Genomic DNA, 18,186 nt, shown 5'->3' with positions numbered 1-18,186 from the left:
AGTACTGTATTCGTTTGCTTGGTTCAATTTCTACGATCATTGGATAGAATCAATTTTCGTGAGAAAGGATATATAATATTAGTTATAGTACAATTCCCTCATATACCTCCCAATGACAAATAGTTCGTCATAAGTGTCCATTTTAACACAACAATTGATTATAAAACTTGTACTTTACGTCGTAATATACAACGACGTTCGTTGTTACGAATGTCCAGGTTGTCAAACTAAAATGAAAGAAATTATTAATATGTATTAATACGGTATTAAAATCATGCCAAAGAGTGAAAAAAATGTTTTCCATCCGTTAGAAACATGGACTTATTTGACATAAAATAAAGTCTTTCTAAATAAATAAATATTGGTCATATTATGAACGTAGCTTATGGTCATCCAGCAAAACTTCTGATGAAAACCATTAGAAAGTAAAAATCATAATTTAAACTGATAAGTTAAATTGATGACATATTTGATACATCTATAAACGTTGTTTTAATTTATTGCTTTATTAAAAACCATGAAACGTCTTTCACCGCCATGAAACCAATCCTAGTAGTATAGTATTTGTCTCGCGATTGGAAAACTCTGCAGTATGTTACAACGTCTAGTTGTGCATTCTACGTCCTGTATGAACATGTCCTGCATGTTTGGTATAGTGGATGGTGTCCAGTTACTTGTTTGCGAATTTAGCTTAGTTTATCCAATACGAATCATTTTCATTTTGAACTACGAAAATGTGTTTGTATCAGCGGCATGGAATGGATGTACGTTTCCGTTAAAGAATATGGAGAAGGGAACTTTTCAGTATCAGAATAAAAATATGTATGGGAAGTGCACATGTTTTATGACACTGTATAAAACAAAGTGAAATATACTGGAGAATCTAAGTGCGATAGAGAGGGGTATAGAGAGAGAGAGAAATGTGATTACTTAGATTAAATCCCTCGCACAGTAACAGGTCGACAGAGAGGGTTTCCATGTCGCCTCTAATACTCCAGCTAGTCTGTTTGTTAGTTTTTTTCGACTAGGCTCAACCAACAGTCTTTGTGTACTCATACAACAGATCCTAGTTTTGTAGCTAAGGGTATATCAACTTCACGTCCTCACGGAGTCATTAGTACCACTGTGCAGTTATGGCTGAGTTACAACCCCAACGTTTGGCAACAACTTGTTTAAAAGACATACAGCTGATAAATTTACTTTATTTTGACCGTTTATTATTCTGAACTAGTGTACATGTTGCTCGAATTCGAGCAATTGCAAAGTATTACAGAAGTTATTTCAAAACGAATAACAGTCATATTTACAATGAGTTTAAAAGAGTCAACTCAAAGATTACCGGTGTATAACTCAGACCATGTTTATCTTAGTTATTGCTAACCTAAAGCAATCCGTCCGGTTTTCTCCTTCTCAAAATGCCTCGCTGTACAGGCAACACAGGTCATTGATAGAGGGCCAATTGACAACGAAAAGTCGTTTTGGGGTAGTGTTAGGGCGCATTTGTAGCCTAATAGTTGAGATTGTCCAGGGTCAGGTGCTGACTGTGATGAGTTAAGTCTATTACGCGCCCCTGTTCTGTAGCTGCGGTCGTTATCACTATTACGCCTCCTGTCTATGTTTCGTTGTAGTCGCGTCGGAGGCATTTAAAAGAAAAAAAAAACAAATTATTGCTACACAAAACAACGATAAATGCACAAATTTTAGTTACCATCATGCTAACACGATTCGTCGTAGCGACACAAAACAACGATAAATACACAAATTTAAGATACAACCATACTAACACGATCCGTCTTGGAGGATATGTTTACACAAACTCAAATAGTAAAAAAATGTACTCAATGCGTTTCATTGAATTGAATAATAAATAACAGCAATTAAATTATACAGCTGATCAAAATGTAAACAATTATGTTCTTCATAAGGATAACATGGGAACTTTCAAAGCCACTGGGGCAGAGCCCAGGGGACTTTAAAAAAAAATGTAAGGCCAGTTTGCAAATCTACGCGACACGATCTTTCCAATGAGACGTCAATGGATAAATACCCCCGCCGCAGCAAACCTGCCGTCTAAGCGAATTTCCATTTGGCCGAATTGATTTTCAATTGATCTATTTAAATAACATTAGGTTTAACGAGTACCTAGGTTTGCTGCTACAAGGAAACTAATAAAGTAGTGTGTTTTTAGTAAAATATTGATAGCTTACTATAAAATAAATAAATTTGCCAAGTTTGATCAAAATATATCCATAAACAAGCAAACTACAACATTTTACAATATTCTCCATAAGAATAACATGGGAATTTTAAATTTATCATTTTTTTAGTTTTCTCCGTAACCAATAACCGTACAAAAACACTTTGATATACTGAATTGTTTGTTTTTTTAAGCTCTTTAAGAAGGTTTAGAGAAAAATTGGGAAATTTTGTGTTTTGAGGGTAAGAAGTGAGAAAAACCAATTTTTACCCCATAAAACCCCCCATTAAACCCTGTTCCCATGGTCCGATCATGCTGGATCGCGAACTCATTCAAGTTTATCCCGCCTTACACCTTCAAACCAAATTTCATCAAAATCGGATAAAAATTACTCAAGTTATCGTGTTCACGGACACATATATATATATATATATAAATCTATATATATATATACCTATATATATACATATATAAAAATTTGAACGAATGGTGTTTTTGGCCTCTGGGGACATTAAAATGAAAAAGTAAATCGGTCCCGGGCCTAAGTCTTACCATGAGACCTACGGTAATAGCTACTTCCCTATAGGGAAATTCGCTAAAACGGTTAAGAAATGGCGGAGGAGTTCAACCGACAAAGTTTCATGTAGCGTATTAATTATATAGATTTGTTTGTTTGTTTATAAAGTGGAATAGTAGCTTTACAACTAAAATGTAGCTTGAGAATTCCCTCTTTTTATTTCAAACAACAAATAATATTGGTTTCTTACTAGAGGAAATTCAAACATATTAAAAAAATTTTCAACCTCAATTTAAGTTCTTACACATATAAGAGAAATTGGAGGGAGCAGAACTTGATATCCTTGTATGAAATACTCGGGTATCCCAGTTTTTCATGATTTTGTTTTTTTTTATGTTTGATTTTCAGTTTGCTTTACACTTTTATTTTAATGTTCTAAACATCGATTGCTCCGTATCCTGGTGAGGAATTCCTGTTGGTAAGAGCCCGAGGAACTTTGCTATGAAGTTTCTGCTTTAAATCCCGTAAATCTCTAACGGCTTCTAGTTATATGATAAATCCTCGAGCAGGTGGTTGTGAGTCCTTGAAACTTTAATCCAACCCATAAAATATAAGACGAGGAAAACTATTTTTTAACACTACCTCCACCACTATACCACTAAAAAACGATATTCAAATTCCCCGTACCATTTTCTTAGTAGTTTTGGTTTCGTTGTGTCCAAAGCTGATTTTCACCAACAAGCTTGTCCATTTTCAAGCACTTTATGAGTACAATATTGTTGAGATTGACGAATAGAGTAAGTATTTAACTTGAAATTCTGAAAACAAAAGGCCCGGGAGGAGTAGTAGGGATGATAAAACACGAACTCGTAAAACGTGAGTTTCATCTTAAGTTGGCAACGTTTCATCACGTCGAGTTTTATCGAATTTGGCTTGTTTTAGTATTCGTGATGAATTTATGCTGCGAACCTTCTACAAAAGATTTAGTTAAGGAAGCCAATTTAAAAATTTTTAGTTAGGATCTAAATAAAAAAAAAATATTTTTTCAAAGTAAGTATTTTTTATTGAAAGTATAAAAATGATCAAGGAGTGATTATTTAGTTAGCATTTCACTCAATTAGCCTAGGTTTTTATAGACCATTGGCACATATATTTGATTCAATATAAGTAATCATACCTTCAAAACTTAGACATTATTTTTAGTGCAGGTATTTTAGTCAAAAGTGTAGCTTATTTAAACATATTATTCTCTGTATACTGCTCTTCTCGATAGATGGATTTAGATTTTATATTCTGATTTAATTTAGATTTGTAAAACATAAAATGTATCTTACATTTTCTCTAAATTACTCAATTAAATGAAAAAATTCAACCTTAGCCAACAACTGTTTGGTGGACGCTTATTTAAATCTGAACACGGTACAGCACATAACCATCTCAAAACTATTCAATACTGATTTATAAACGAGGAACAAAGAATAAGTATATGAGCGTGTGTTCTTTTGTGGAAATTCAACCTGACAATATGAACAGACAGACACGCAGTACGGTAACGGTCAATGGCTTTATCTCTGGCTGATATTTAACGATGTCCTCGTTTACGAGTTAACGATCTCTCGTTATGTGTGTCACATTGCTCTATAACCTCCATATCAACGTTTGTGTTGTAATATTATACACAAAAACCCTTTTCATCAGTTGAAGATTTTCCATGGTTAAAGAATAGCTAGCTAATCAAACTGGATATATTATATTTAGTAAATTATATAAATAAATAATAAATTATATATAAGAAGAAATTTCAATTCAGATGTTTTAAATGTAACATAATTTTATTTGGTCAAACGGGGGAAGTTATATTTAATTCAAGGTCCTTAAATCATATTTAGATAGACTATTAAAGATAATGATTTGTGATAGTGTGACATTATTCGATTGTTTATTCCATCGATGCATATAGTCTAAATACATCGATGGCTTATTCCCAGCTCGTAAACTCGACATGTTACCATATAAAACACAATATTTTAGGAGACAATTTAAAATACCTTATCTTCCAAAGAAATGTATTAACTTCGCTGTAAGGAGTTCACTTAAAGATTGTGATCAAATATTCATATATTTTTGTCCATTGGCTATAGTAACATATACTGTAGGCCTATATTGTTTCTAATGTATATTCATAAATAGTTTGGAGTGAAATACTCTATTTACAACAGATTTGTCCATTATATCCAATTAATTAAGTGATTTGACGTTACTTCAACACACAAAACACACACTCTTAACAAAATCTATATGGTTAAACTGTTAACGGCCAATACGCCCATCGATGCACGCCAGATATAAAGGATGCCCATAAGATTGATGAGTACTAAACAGAAGGCATAAAAGTTGGTCATAAACTATACCATAAACTGCGGCCGCTAACTTATCATTGAAAGTAAAGTAGGTCGACCTGACCTGGTGGGAGTTTAGCTAACTTCAGCTTTGCACGCAAAACTACAGACCGCTTATAGGGACTTTGCACTTTAAGGGTGTTTGGTGGAAAATTTGATTTCGGATTTTTTGTTATTGTTCAATTATACAAAAAATTATAGATACAAATATACATGAAATATTTGTCTTATGTTGAATATTAAGGGAGATATGGAGCTTGAAAGTAGTAAATTTGTCATATTTTTTTACAATTCACAGGGAGAATGGGTAATGCGATTCTCGTCAAAATTTGCGTTCAGGTGTGAAAAAATAAGATAATTATCATTAGCTACCTATTTAAAATTAAAGTTTTTTTCTTTAAAAGTTTTTTTTTAACTTTAAAAGTGTTTTTATTTTTATAAAATTTTAAAAATAGCTGTTTGTCTTTGGGTAAAATTCATCTATATGTTGGATTTGTTTTAATGTGATATATTAACTCGTTTTGGCTGTGAATACATTAACACTATGTAGTTATTAACATAATGTAACATTAACAGAATACATTGTACGTTGTATTCAATAGCCCTGGCGTGAGTGTACACACTCCCAACGAGTGCGCTGCCTGCGCAAGGCATCAAAGGTACGAATTGACAGCCCAAACGAGTTAACATTTCGCATTTAAAAAAATCCAACATATGGATGAATTTTACTCAAAGACAAATAGCTACGTTTAAAATATAAAATAAAATTAATACTGCATTTTTTTAAATTTTGTGAAAAAATCTAAGTTAAAAAACTTTAATTTGAAATAGCTAATGATTATTATTTTATTTTTTCACACCTGAACGCAAATTTTGGTGAGAATCGCATAACCCATTCCCCCCTGTGAATTGGTACCAAATACGACAAATTTACTACTTTCAAGCTCCATATCTCCCTTTATATTCAACATAAAAAAAACTTCTTAAATATTTGTATCTATGCAGTAATTTTTTTAGTATACGCTAATTGAAAATAACAAAAAAATCCGAGATCAAATTTTCGACCAAACACTCTTAATAGAAAAGGACCAGATATTGAAAGCCCAACAGCCCAACAATAAAGACAGTTGGGTTGCTAGCCTAGGATAGCCACATCTATATAAATAATACCAAAAATGTTAGTATAAAATTTAATAATGTTTGCCTTATAGTATGAATTAATCAACTATGAAGAAATTCCTCCCACTTAATTATGTCACCCTTTCAGGTATTGTTACCAATTGCACAATAACCTATAAAGTAATATATAGGTCAGTACACATGACAGGCACACATCTAGTATTACATTAGCTGACATGCAATACTGTTTTGTAAATTAAATGAAACATGTTTATGTAATATCATTGTTCTACAAAGTGCATATAATCTCATTATCTTGGTATGGAAGCTGTATTAAATAGAAACGAATAAAAAAGTCTGCATTAAAAGCTACATGAATAAATATCGTATTGTTTTAAACTTTAATTTAGGTTTTATTGTTTATTGTATGTAGTTAAAACAATATTCAACGTATATGTGTTTGGAATTTGAAAATTTATTAAACAAATAACTATAAATAAGTAGTTGTTAATGGTAATATTCTTGTTTAACTGTATTTCCTACAACCCTGCACCAGGAAACTAAAATAAAATTTATATTATACTGTAACTGTACACAAACCATTGCTACTTGTTAAAACACTTTTTGAGTTGATTTTGATAAGCTTATTCCCAGGAATAATTAATTAATTTGTTTCAACTTCTTCCTGAAATCACAACCATGGATCAAACTAAATGAAACCAAATAATGGCAAACGTAAAATTAACCTATACACATGTATTTTCCGCAATTGTCAAGAAACATCCGTTTTTATCAAATTGTCCTAATTTGTTTACACAAACCACTATGAAGAGGGTATGAACGAGATGTTGCATTTCTTAATACACTACAAAGAATAAAAGTTGCAAGTTCTCAAACAGTTACTAAGATGTAATCTCAATTCAACCATAGAATTATTACGTAGTCTTTGGTTCAACGTTCGCTCATATTCGCCTTAAATCACACTCGCTTCAGTGTCAGCGATTTCAAAAGCTAATTTAATCTTATATTTTTTTTTTAACAATGAAAGAAAAAGTATGTTATTCAACCATCAGTACACAAGAATTATACTATAATCATCAATAAGAAAAATACCAGACTCTTAAACTATTCTAGATTTATGATAGGGACGATAAACAATTGGTAACTGAGATAATTATAATTCTCTATGCTTTATTGAACCACTTTTAAATTTAATTTCAACTCAAACTTAATTTATGGCTATCAATGCTCAAAATGTAACATGTATCTTACAATATATTTGCAGTGTTTACAAGTAAAATATTTAAAGCAGCTCGCAACTGAATTGAAACTTTTCTGTACAATGGTGTGTTCTGTTTTGCTTGTATTTTTGAAAATGGTAAATTTAGTATTTACGTATAATGATCAATTTTGTTTACCACCAATAGGCTGAGACAGAACATAGAATCAACAGTGTAAAGTGCAATAAAGACACAAAAGTGACACTAAAGGTGCAAACAAGGAAACTTTCCATCGACTAATTCAGGACAGAGGGAGACATCGCCAACTTTCATGTAAGTGTATTTTTATTTATATAGATTATAGATATATATAGATCTTGATTTTGCAAGGCCCAAAACTTACAATATTTGTTTTTTATTGTTTAATTTATTAATGTGTTTTCCTTTTGTAGTTGGCATTTAAAAATATAAAAATTCAAATTTAATTTTTAGTGTTTAAAATAATTCCTACAATGATAGTTCATATTATTATTTTATTTCCACTATTGCTAATTCTTAAGTAACTATAAAAAAAGAACAAATCCATATCGAATGATCTAATATTACACAAAAGTATATCCTTCATTACTGTTTATGTTAACATTGATTATAGAACGGTAAATATAGAAAATTAATGGATAGAGCTTGGACTTCATATTTGTAGGTTATACGTTTTTAGAATACTACGGTTAAGTAGCATGAGGATTAAATGTTTTTTAATTCAAATATTAATTAGGTATTTTTGTCTGATTATCCAAGGTCAGTGGTATACTACTTATATTTCCAACCCTGTGGGGGATACACTCCATGTCAAGTGTTGTTTGAACTATTTTGACGGATCTGACCACTTGGGAACATAAACAACTTTTTTAAGACTTAAAAACGGCCCCAGAAGGTCTAAAACAAGTTAAGGCCCTTCAGTTCAATGACCTTGGATAAGTAGTCAAATCAAAACAAAATATATTATATGTTCTTAATACAAGAAAAACATGAATATACATACTCTACGAAACAGTTTTGATCTTACTAGTTGCGAAAAATCAGCAAGTACGTACTGTAATATAAACTACTATAGTTAAATGATCCAGAGACTATACCATCGTGCAGTCGTTTAAATAAGTAGTTATGCACCATTATGTATCTTGTGGTTATTATATTTGGATTTTTTTATTAAGTTCTAAACTGATCTATAAATATTTCTTCCCACTAATTTTCTGTAAGGACAAAGTCATTTAACACATTTTTCTAAACTAAAAAATTAATTAAACCAAGTGTCATTTTTATTTACATGGATTATTCGTAGGGAAGTGAAGGAAGGTAATTGACCCTTCCCCACGATGGGTGCTAATGAAATTCCAGATCTGCAGACATTCAGGAATGCTACTGTCATTTTGTAAACCAGTAGAATCTTGTTTCTGGCGCTATCAGTTTAGCTGGTTAAGATTTCACATTCTAGAATATTTTTGGAGACATCCATAACATTCATTTTAGAAAGTTTTAAAACTGTAACTGACAATGTGAATTTCTTTTCACATGTTACAAACATAATGAACTAGCTTTCTTCCTGTTGAAAAAATATAAAACTAAGGTAGGTCAATTATGATTGTATTTTTAAATTTTACTTGTCTTTTTGTGACACGTAAGATGTTTGACTTGTCCAAAATATTTTAAACTTTTTCACCTCTTGCTAATCAAATAAAGAACCCGTTATTTTTTTCAGTGCTTTTAGAGTATTTGACAAATTACAACTGTACTTGGTTTTTAGCGAATTTCCCTATAGGGAAGTAGCTATTACCGTAGGTCTCATGGCAAGACTTAGGCCCGGGACCGATTTACTTTTTCATTTTAATGTCCTCAGTGGCCAAAAACACCATTCGTTCAAATTTTTATATATGTATATATATATAGGTATATATATATATATAGATTTATATATATATATATGTGTCCGTGAACACGATAACTTGAGTAATTTTTATCCGATTTTGATGAAATTTGGTTTGAAGGTGTAAGGCGGGATAAACTTGAATGAGTTCGCGATCCAGCATGATCGGACCATGGGAACAGGGTTTTATTGGGGGTTTTATGGGGTAAAAATTGGTTTTTCTCACTTCTTACCCTCAAAACACAAAATTTCCCAATTTTTCTCTAAACCTTCTTAAAGAGCTTAAAAAAACAAACAATTCAGTATATCAAAGTGTTTTTGTACGGTTATTGGTTACGGAGAAAACTAAAAAAAATGGTAAATTTAAAATTCCCATGTTATTCTTATGGAGAATATTGTAAAATGTTGTAGTTTGCTTGTTTATGGATATATTTTGATCAAACTTGGCAAATTTATTTATTTTATAGTAAGCTGTCAATATTTTACTAAAAACACACTACTTTATTAGTTTCCTTGTAGCAGCAAACCTAGGTACTCGTTAAACCTAATGTTATTTAAATAGATCAATTGAAAATCAATTCGGCCAAATGGAAATTCGCTTAGACGGCAGGTTTGCTGCGGCGGGGGTATTTTCATTCTCTAACCTCATTTGTGTTTAGTACTAGTATATGACCTTACAATAATAGTTTACAGTTAATTTGTCTCTCTTGTATCCCTTTATATGTTTTCTCTGAAAAAATAATGTGCTTGCACACTGTAGCGTGAAAATCGATAATTATTTACCCAACATAATAATATTATGGTAACTAAATTATCATTCCTGCACGTATGTTTATGTACATTGTGAACATGATTTGCATGCCATAACCTGAAAGTGTTCAATAAATTTAGCAAAAATTGTGTACTTATTTAACTTATAATTTTTATAATTTTACTATAATCCGCTAAAGCAAGCAAAAAAGAATAAATAAAAATGAATAAATGGTATATTTAGTCCTACATTTAATTTACCATTTATCCGTTGTATAATTTATACAATTTTGCTTTGATATTACCCTTTATTTAATGTTTTAAAATCTCGTAAATATTTGGCTTCTTTGGCAATTTTGTAACATATACAAGTAAAATAACAATAAATCGTGTCCCTTATTGTCTGTTCATTCTTATCTGGAATCGGTCCTGAAAGGAAGTATGTCACTGAGATAAGAGACAAGGAGGTTGAAGCAAGTTGAAAAACAATTTATCTCTTTTTGAACTGTGAAAGAAGCGACGTGTAATCCGTCAACCTGAAAGGGCGAACGTATTTCTCAACCTTATAAAACATAAACGAGAGAGATGGTTTTCCTTTTCAACGTAATATTTACCAAATTGAAAACATTAACTACAGTTGAAGCTATTAAAAATATGCAATGTGTGCATAGTTTTAAATAATTTTTTTTGTAAATAATTTGTAATTTCACAAACTTAAAAACATGTTTGAAATATTGATACATTCAAAAGAATTAACTTAAAAAAATTAAATTAAAACAACGTTAGGTATTTTCAAATAGTATTGAACTAAAACCCCATGAATGGAAATTATGCTAAATGCCCTTTTTAAACTCTATTAACTATCCCTAAGATGGAAATTCCATTCGGCCAATGAATTCTCTTTAGGCAACTTATGACAATTTTGAAGCAATCAAAAATAGAAATAAAAATAATAAACTAAGTTTATTAAGACCAGACACACACATGATCTAAAAGTTAAAATAGCCTTTTTTATTATAAAATGCAATAATATCTTGTCGAGCTGATTTTGATACGCTTGTTAATTTAAACTCAAATCAATATTTATACGAATATTTGTACAGCCTGATAGTTTTCTAAGCCGTAATAGGTTTAGTAAAAGGGCAAGAAGCAATACAAGTGGTGTTTTGTATACTTGAGATGAAGCGATATGGGGTAGGGCGAGAGGGGGCTGAATTTGAAGGGTGAAGTCCATCGATTGATTGCAACATAAGACCAAGCTGTTAACACTCTGTAGCGTGGCATATAAATATTTATTTTGGGTCGTAATTTCAACAATTTTACAGGACGGATAGTTCAGCTCATTTAGTTAATGATACTTATAAATTTTAAAGTTGTTAATAGAAAATGCAAAATCCCTCACAATATATCAGTTCTCCTTGCCAAACCGGCTAAAGTATGTAAAATTGAAGCTACTGTAATTATTTTTCAACATACTGTATAACTGTTTTAACTGTATTCTTTGTTTCCAAATGCATGCTTTTTAAATCTATCTGGGTCATCTACCTATATATTACTAGGCAAGTATGTTTCTTTAAAACCTTTTTTCTCAGCTCGTGTACATCGCAGGGAAAATCTACGCATATTGTTTGAAAGATATTAGGCCCATGTTATTTTTTTTAGTTTTAAATATTTTTTTGTTTATTTTTGAGCTTATTTTAATTTGTAAAGGGAAGCACATATACAGGAAAATATCTTTCTAACAGTATCCGTAGATTTTCCCTGCGATGAACAAGAGCTGAGAAAGTGTTAAAGAAACATACTTGCCTATTAATATGCTTGCCTACCAATTTATAGATAACGTTTATTAGACTCGTTTTACTGTCGTATGTATAAGATTATCGCATTTGTTACACAACAGTTAACATCCTTTCAGTATAAAATCAGCTATTACCTATATTTCTGTATAGTTAAAATAATAGAGAAACTATCAAATTTAGGCTGGATATGAATGTTTATCCCAATTATTTTCCCCCCTAGAATCACTTTTTATTACAACTTTTGGATACCAAAAATGTCCATGATTTAAGCAATTAAAAGGTTTTGGTTTTTTTACCAAAATTTTGAAATATGTACAGTTTCATTGCATTTTCATGTACTTCATTGTTTATCTAAATAAAGATTGCAGTAAAAATAATGTTTCGGCAACCAACTTATCTTGAATGTCCACTTAACAATCTTATCTATATGCTCTTGGAAGTTCCTGCACATTACAGATAGGCAATGTCAGCTCAGTATCAACATTGCATTCCATAAAATGTAGGGGCGACTACTATGAAATAGTAGACATGATACAGTTCTTGTTTCTTCTGCGGTGGAACTCGTAGTAATCTCAACGATAGCACCTACTTATATTCAATGATAGTGACCTACTTCCTTGCAAATTTGTCATCCTTATAGATCAGGATAATTTTGAGTTATTTTCCCCTTAGTAAAAGTTTTTTTTATTTTTCAAGTATAGGCTATTTTTCAAGTACTCATACGTATACCAACTTAAAAATCTTTTAACCAAATAAAATTATGCATTTATAAGCTATCACTTGTCTTCTGTTATTTAGTTAAATTAACTGTATTTATGCAGTAATTCTCTTATTTGTCTATAGAACAGTTGAAATAATTGTTTTGTATTAATTTCCAAGTATTACAAACTAAAAAAAATAAAAGAAAAAATTAATTATTGCTGTTTTATTTACTCATTTAAAATAAAAAATTAATTATTGCGGTTTTATTTACTCATTAAATTGTTAAAACAAATAAAAGGATCTAAGGAACACAAAAGCATATTTTTAAAATTTCATATTATAAAATTTCATAAAATACCGTACTATTGAATTTGACTCATAAATTGGTTCATTTTTGACATCTCTCTTGAAACACATCGTAACCTTGATTACCCATTGATATGAAAGCTTCCTCACCATTATTGATAACTCATAGTTTATCAAACTAGTAATAATAAATCAGGTTATTGATTGACCTATTTCATACCCCGAACTACATCATTGCAAAAGCTTTTATGTATCGAAGCATTAAATATGCTGTGGAATTTTGTTTATGGTAGATAAGTCAGTTTATTTTTAAATCCATGTCACAATTGGACCTAAGCAATTTTTATAATTTCTATGTAAGAATAAAGTAGCTAAATCAGTAAACAAAATCCATACAAACATACTCACAGCTAAGCCAACATTATAAAGTCATTTGATTATCATGCAAATTGCCACGTTACCAGCTGGATTGTGAAAGTGTTTAGGGAATTGAGAATAATTACAACAATGTTTATAAACAACTGTTGCCAGCTCCTGAAGGATCAGGAAATTCCTGTTATCTTTAGTCAATTATTCTAAAACAGTTTTGCAGTGTTGTTACTAAAATTCGTTCATGAACCTTATTTATTTATTTCTCCTTTAAACCAGGGTTTTCACGTTTATCTGAAAAATAGGCCTATTTGCAAAAACTAGATTGCCTTCAAACATTAATTTGAAAATTTGTATTTAAAATAATAGTTTAATTAAATCTTTGACAACTTGTTAAGTAAAATTAATTCAGGATTTTCTCGTGCTGTTCAAGTATCAATTAAATCTTGGCTAATTGGATGTGATTAAACATGTTGCTGTAGTAAGAACTGATTTGTAATTTATAATTGTTTTAGCTATGAACTAGATTAAAATGTACCCTAACTAATGATAATTAGAAAATACAAATTTAAATAAATGAAATTCCTGTCCTTGATTAAATTTGTTTTATTAATGAACTCTATAATTGTCTCAATCAGTTATAAGCTAGTTGAAAACCCCTAATTAAAATTAATCGGTAATGTTTTCCGTAGCATATTTTCAGGGCTTAACATATTGTTAAAACTGTTTTCATTGTTATTTTCTATATTATAACAATCATACAAGTTTGACTGTTCATTTAAATATTTTAATTTATTAACTTTTTAATTTGCAACAATCTTTACATTTGTTTAAGAATTACTAATTTTCAAAAATTACGAATATAAATATGCTTTTTCCAACTGTTATTATTTTGATTACAAACCCTAATGAGTTTAAGGTGAACTAAAGCTGATTTCTTTTTCAGGATGCACTCCATGGGCTTACATTCGGCACTAGCCATCAAGCGTCAGCGCAAACGAAGAGAAGAGCAGAAGAAAGCGAGAGAGAGACGATACAGCACACAGTCCACGGAGAGTGGGCTCGGAGAGAGCCGCTCATCTTGTGCGAGTCCTCGCAACAGTATGGGTAGTCTGGACTACCGCAAGGGGAAAAAAGGGCAGAAGAAACCTAGGACAACTCCTCCAGCTCACGACAAAGTAGTCTCGACCGTAGGGATGCTGCACATTGGCGTCGTCTTCTTAGTCCTTGGAGCTTTTCTCATCGGCTCCGGTCTCGTTCCCGACGACATAGAACACTGGAAGAACCCTCCTGGTGGGTCGTACTTCAACGAAATCGTACTCGCTGGAATCTTCGCACTGGGTTTGGGCATTTTCTTGATCATTTTGAACGCAGTCCTAGCAAAAAAAGAGGAGGACGATCTCACTGCCTACGTAGAACGGCAATTGAACCGTACACGATCTGGACATAGACTGGTCAGAGATGTGGAAACTGGAAATTTAACCACCAAACACGAACAGAGAGCAAAAGAAGCCGAAGAGAAGATGTCAACATTGAACACAACACTGGAGGACATCACTCCGATCCATTTCAGTCCGACGCTGCGATCGCCACCTCCACTGTCAGCCTCGACCCCGAGATCAGACCTGGAGAGGATACTAGAGGAAGAGATCTCTGAGAAGGGAGAAGATGACAACCGGATCATGGAGAGATTCAACAAAGAAACACTTTCCAACAATAGTTCATCGGGAGCAGACTACGATACCAGAGAACTTCTACAAACAAGATACAACAATTATTCCAATCATAGATAAATGTTCATCTTCATCTCTAAGGAATTGTACTCATTTCCAGATCTCATGAAGAGACTATAACTTTCTACATCTCGTGAAGTTGAAAGCTCTAGATCTCAGGATGTGAAATCCAACACATCTATAAATATACAAATTATCTCTGAGATCTGATCTAGTGTAACGCACAGACTATCACTTCGGTGGATCTTTTTGAATTTCTTGTTTGCGAAATCTTTATAGCTTGTAGACCCACATAGAATATACTGTAGTAGTACTTTTGTTTCATTACATGCCTAGCTTAATTTAACCGCGCATAGTGTGCTTGTCAACTTGTCAGAGGTAGAGGCCGGCATGTATAGGGTTAAAGAAAGCATTTGATAAGTTCATGTCTTTAAATAGTTTTTATGATAATTATTTATATATCTGTACAAATTATATATATTATGTATTTTACTTCTGGAGAAATATTTTTACTCAATTTCTTACAAGTATTGTTTTGTTATTACCAGTACTTAATATACGATGACAATGTTTTTTAAATTTACCAACAATTCCATCACAGAGCAGTATGATATCTTACTTTTCTGTGGTTCTCTGGCAGGAGAAAAAAACAATACGCTTCTAAGGTACAAATAAATGAACAGATCATATGTTATGAAGTTGTTGATTCTTATGAAAATATGTTATTCAAGTAACAAATTGTTCTATCGTAAATTAAGATTTATCGTTTCTTGTAACTTGAAGTCATGTCATACAATGGCAAAAATTCAAGCTAAGTAAACTTACTCAGTGTTCTTTAAAGTTTTTTTTTAATTATCTTACACCACACTGATTTTATACACACACGTTTGGAGTTTTATAGTTTCTTTATCAGAAAACTCATCCTTAAAGAAAGGGCCATAACTTGAGTTAACAAGGGCAATGGTATTTTGATTTTATTTTAATATTTTATTAGAGGTGGCGATTGAATACTTCCATTGTTTTAAAATCTTGTCTTGATACAAAGTCCTTTTTATAATTTGATATGAACTAGCCTATGTTAGTAAATCATTTAGAAATAATATCTGTGATACGAAGTGTAAGAATTTTATATCTTCAAGATGGATTGCATACACATTGTTGACTTGCTGTTTTATTTGTGTGTCTATATATATGTAATTATCTCAGTGGCATTTTTCATATTATTTTCCCACAAAAAGATCAAAACCAGGTTCTGTTACTATCTTGTTTTACTTTGTACAATAGTTTATTTACCATGTTCTGGGATGATATTCAGGACATTTTAAATACACTCTAAGTGAATCCTAGACCGTCACACCAGCACAACACGCTGAACATTGTAAATAGTCCAGACTTCAAGTTACAATTACGTAGTATAGTAGGCAATGTAGTATGCAGAAACACTAGCCAATATTGATGATAAATTGATTTACAAAGTGGTCAAGTAGCTCCATAGACCTATACTCGAGTACGATTGCCTGGAATTATTAATATTGGTGATTGTAGTTGTATGTGATTGTGATTTTTCTTTTCGATTTTTACTGATAGATGAATGAAAACCATTAATCGGTCTATTGTATTATCTGTTTAATAAATATAAAAAAGTGTTTATTTGTTAAAAATGTAAAAATATTTAAAGCCCTAATAAAATCTTTATAGATGAGACTTATGATCCCTATTTATTTCCAGATCAAAAATACATTTTTTATAGTTACTATACAAATTTAGGTACTTTTGAATAATCATTTGTTTTATGCAGTATAAGCAATCAAAAATAATTCTTTTTGGTGATTAAATAAGGTGGGAGGAATTAATATTGTCGTATTCAGACAATGCACTATTTGTATATTCTGTTACAATACCACATTCAAACTAAGGCTAGTGGATTCTTTTATAAAATGTGACCATTCATTAAAAAAGTTACAGACATACTTTTTTTATAAAATTTTATGTATGTATGTATGTTTTTTTTTTACATTTTGACACACATTGCCTATTATACTATCTTAAATTATATAGCTGAATTTAACAAAAAGTCTATCAATGAATATATATATATATTTTTACATTGCCCCAGAGGCCGAAAGACAGGTGCTATGTTCCTATAACTATTGGAAAACATTCATTCCTTATAACATTTATAGTATTTCCTTATTTTATAATATTTATTTAGGAAAGTCCATTATTTGCGAGTGAGTTTGTAAGACATTGAAAGCAGCGTGAACTTAAAGAAAGTTAATATACAAGCTCTAGCTCTATATTGTTATTTATTATTGATTTTGTATTACAACTGTCATCATAATTTCCAATTGACAAGTTTGAATTCATAAATATATATTTTATAATCTCTTATTATATTTGTCTACAGTAATGATTGTACCAAAATAAATGCCTGTTGTAAGAGATTTATTTCATCATTATATACTAAGAAAAATTACTAATCCTTATATTATATTTGCAAAAGTACAAGATTTCGTGTTATTAACATTTAATTATGTTTGACTCCTAAAATATAATTTGATAATACAGGTACTGGTAAATATGGTACTGGTCTTGATGCGTATTAAATAAATCATTTTATGCTAGTAGTATTATGACGTGTTTTTATCTCCATCTTGTATAATTGTTAACTCATAGTAAATTACAACACTTACACCACTTATTGTAAGATTATATTTAGATTTTGTACATAATACTTCATTATTATGTAAATACATTGTTAACCTATAATATCCAAATATTGTTCAAATATGTTGTTACAAAGTTTTAAAGGTAGGCCTATTATGTTAAAACGGTTATCATAAAGTGTCAGTGACAATTTCTTAAATGCTCTAACAAATTACAAATAGGTTGCTGCGAAATACTGTCGTTCGTGTTGGATGATCAAATGAATCAAGAAAATATTGTTATGTAATCTTCAACTTAACGTTTTCTTATTATTTTACCGTGTATTTAAATTTCTTAATTATTGGGTTCTGCAACTTTTGACATATTCTTTGTTTTAAAATATTTATCGCTTTTTACCATTTATTTGAATTACCAATTAGGTTTAAGAGAAGATTTATTCATTTTTATTTGATTGTTGATATTGCAAAAACTATGCAACACAACT

The 18,186-nt window shown here is 30.9% G+C and overlaps 2 protein-coding genes across 4 annotated transcripts in view; both read left to right on the top strand.

The window, feature by feature from the left end:
- LOC128999206 (uncharacterized) overlaps positions 1 to 16,638 on the top strand; it is a 35,286-nt gene extending 18,648 nt beyond the window's left edge. For 2 of the 3 annotated variants that reach the window (XM_054425596.1, XM_054425595.1), the window contains exons 2-3: positions 7,660 to 7,785; positions 14,249 to 16,638. In XM_054425596.1, coding sequence (XP_054281571.1) covers positions 7,784 to 7,785; positions 14,249 to 15,095 — 849 coding nt within the window. In that variant the 5' untranslated portion in view covers positions 7,660 to 7,783 and the 3' untranslated portion in view covers positions 15,096 to 16,638. The remainder of the gene's footprint in view (positions 1 to 7,659; positions 7,786 to 14,248) is intronic. The other variant, XM_054425597.1, reaches the window with a different exon arrangement.
- LOC128999208 (uncharacterized) overlaps positions 1 to 18,186 on the top strand; it is a 90,868-nt gene that overhangs the window by 50,908 nt on the left and 21,774 nt on the right. The window lies entirely within an intron of this gene.

The sequence above is a fragment of the Macrosteles quadrilineatus genome, unplaced genomic scaffold (assembly GCF_028750875.1).
Source record: "Macrosteles quadrilineatus isolate MER2022 unplaced genomic scaffold, UCM_ALF_1.0 Scaffold_8__2_contigs__length_117827958, whole genome shotgun sequence".
In the NCBI taxonomy this organism is placed as follows: Eukaryota; Metazoa; Arthropoda; class Insecta; order Hemiptera; family Cicadellidae; genus Macrosteles; species Macrosteles quadrilineatus.
This window is presented reverse-complemented; position numbering and strand designations above follow the sequence as displayed.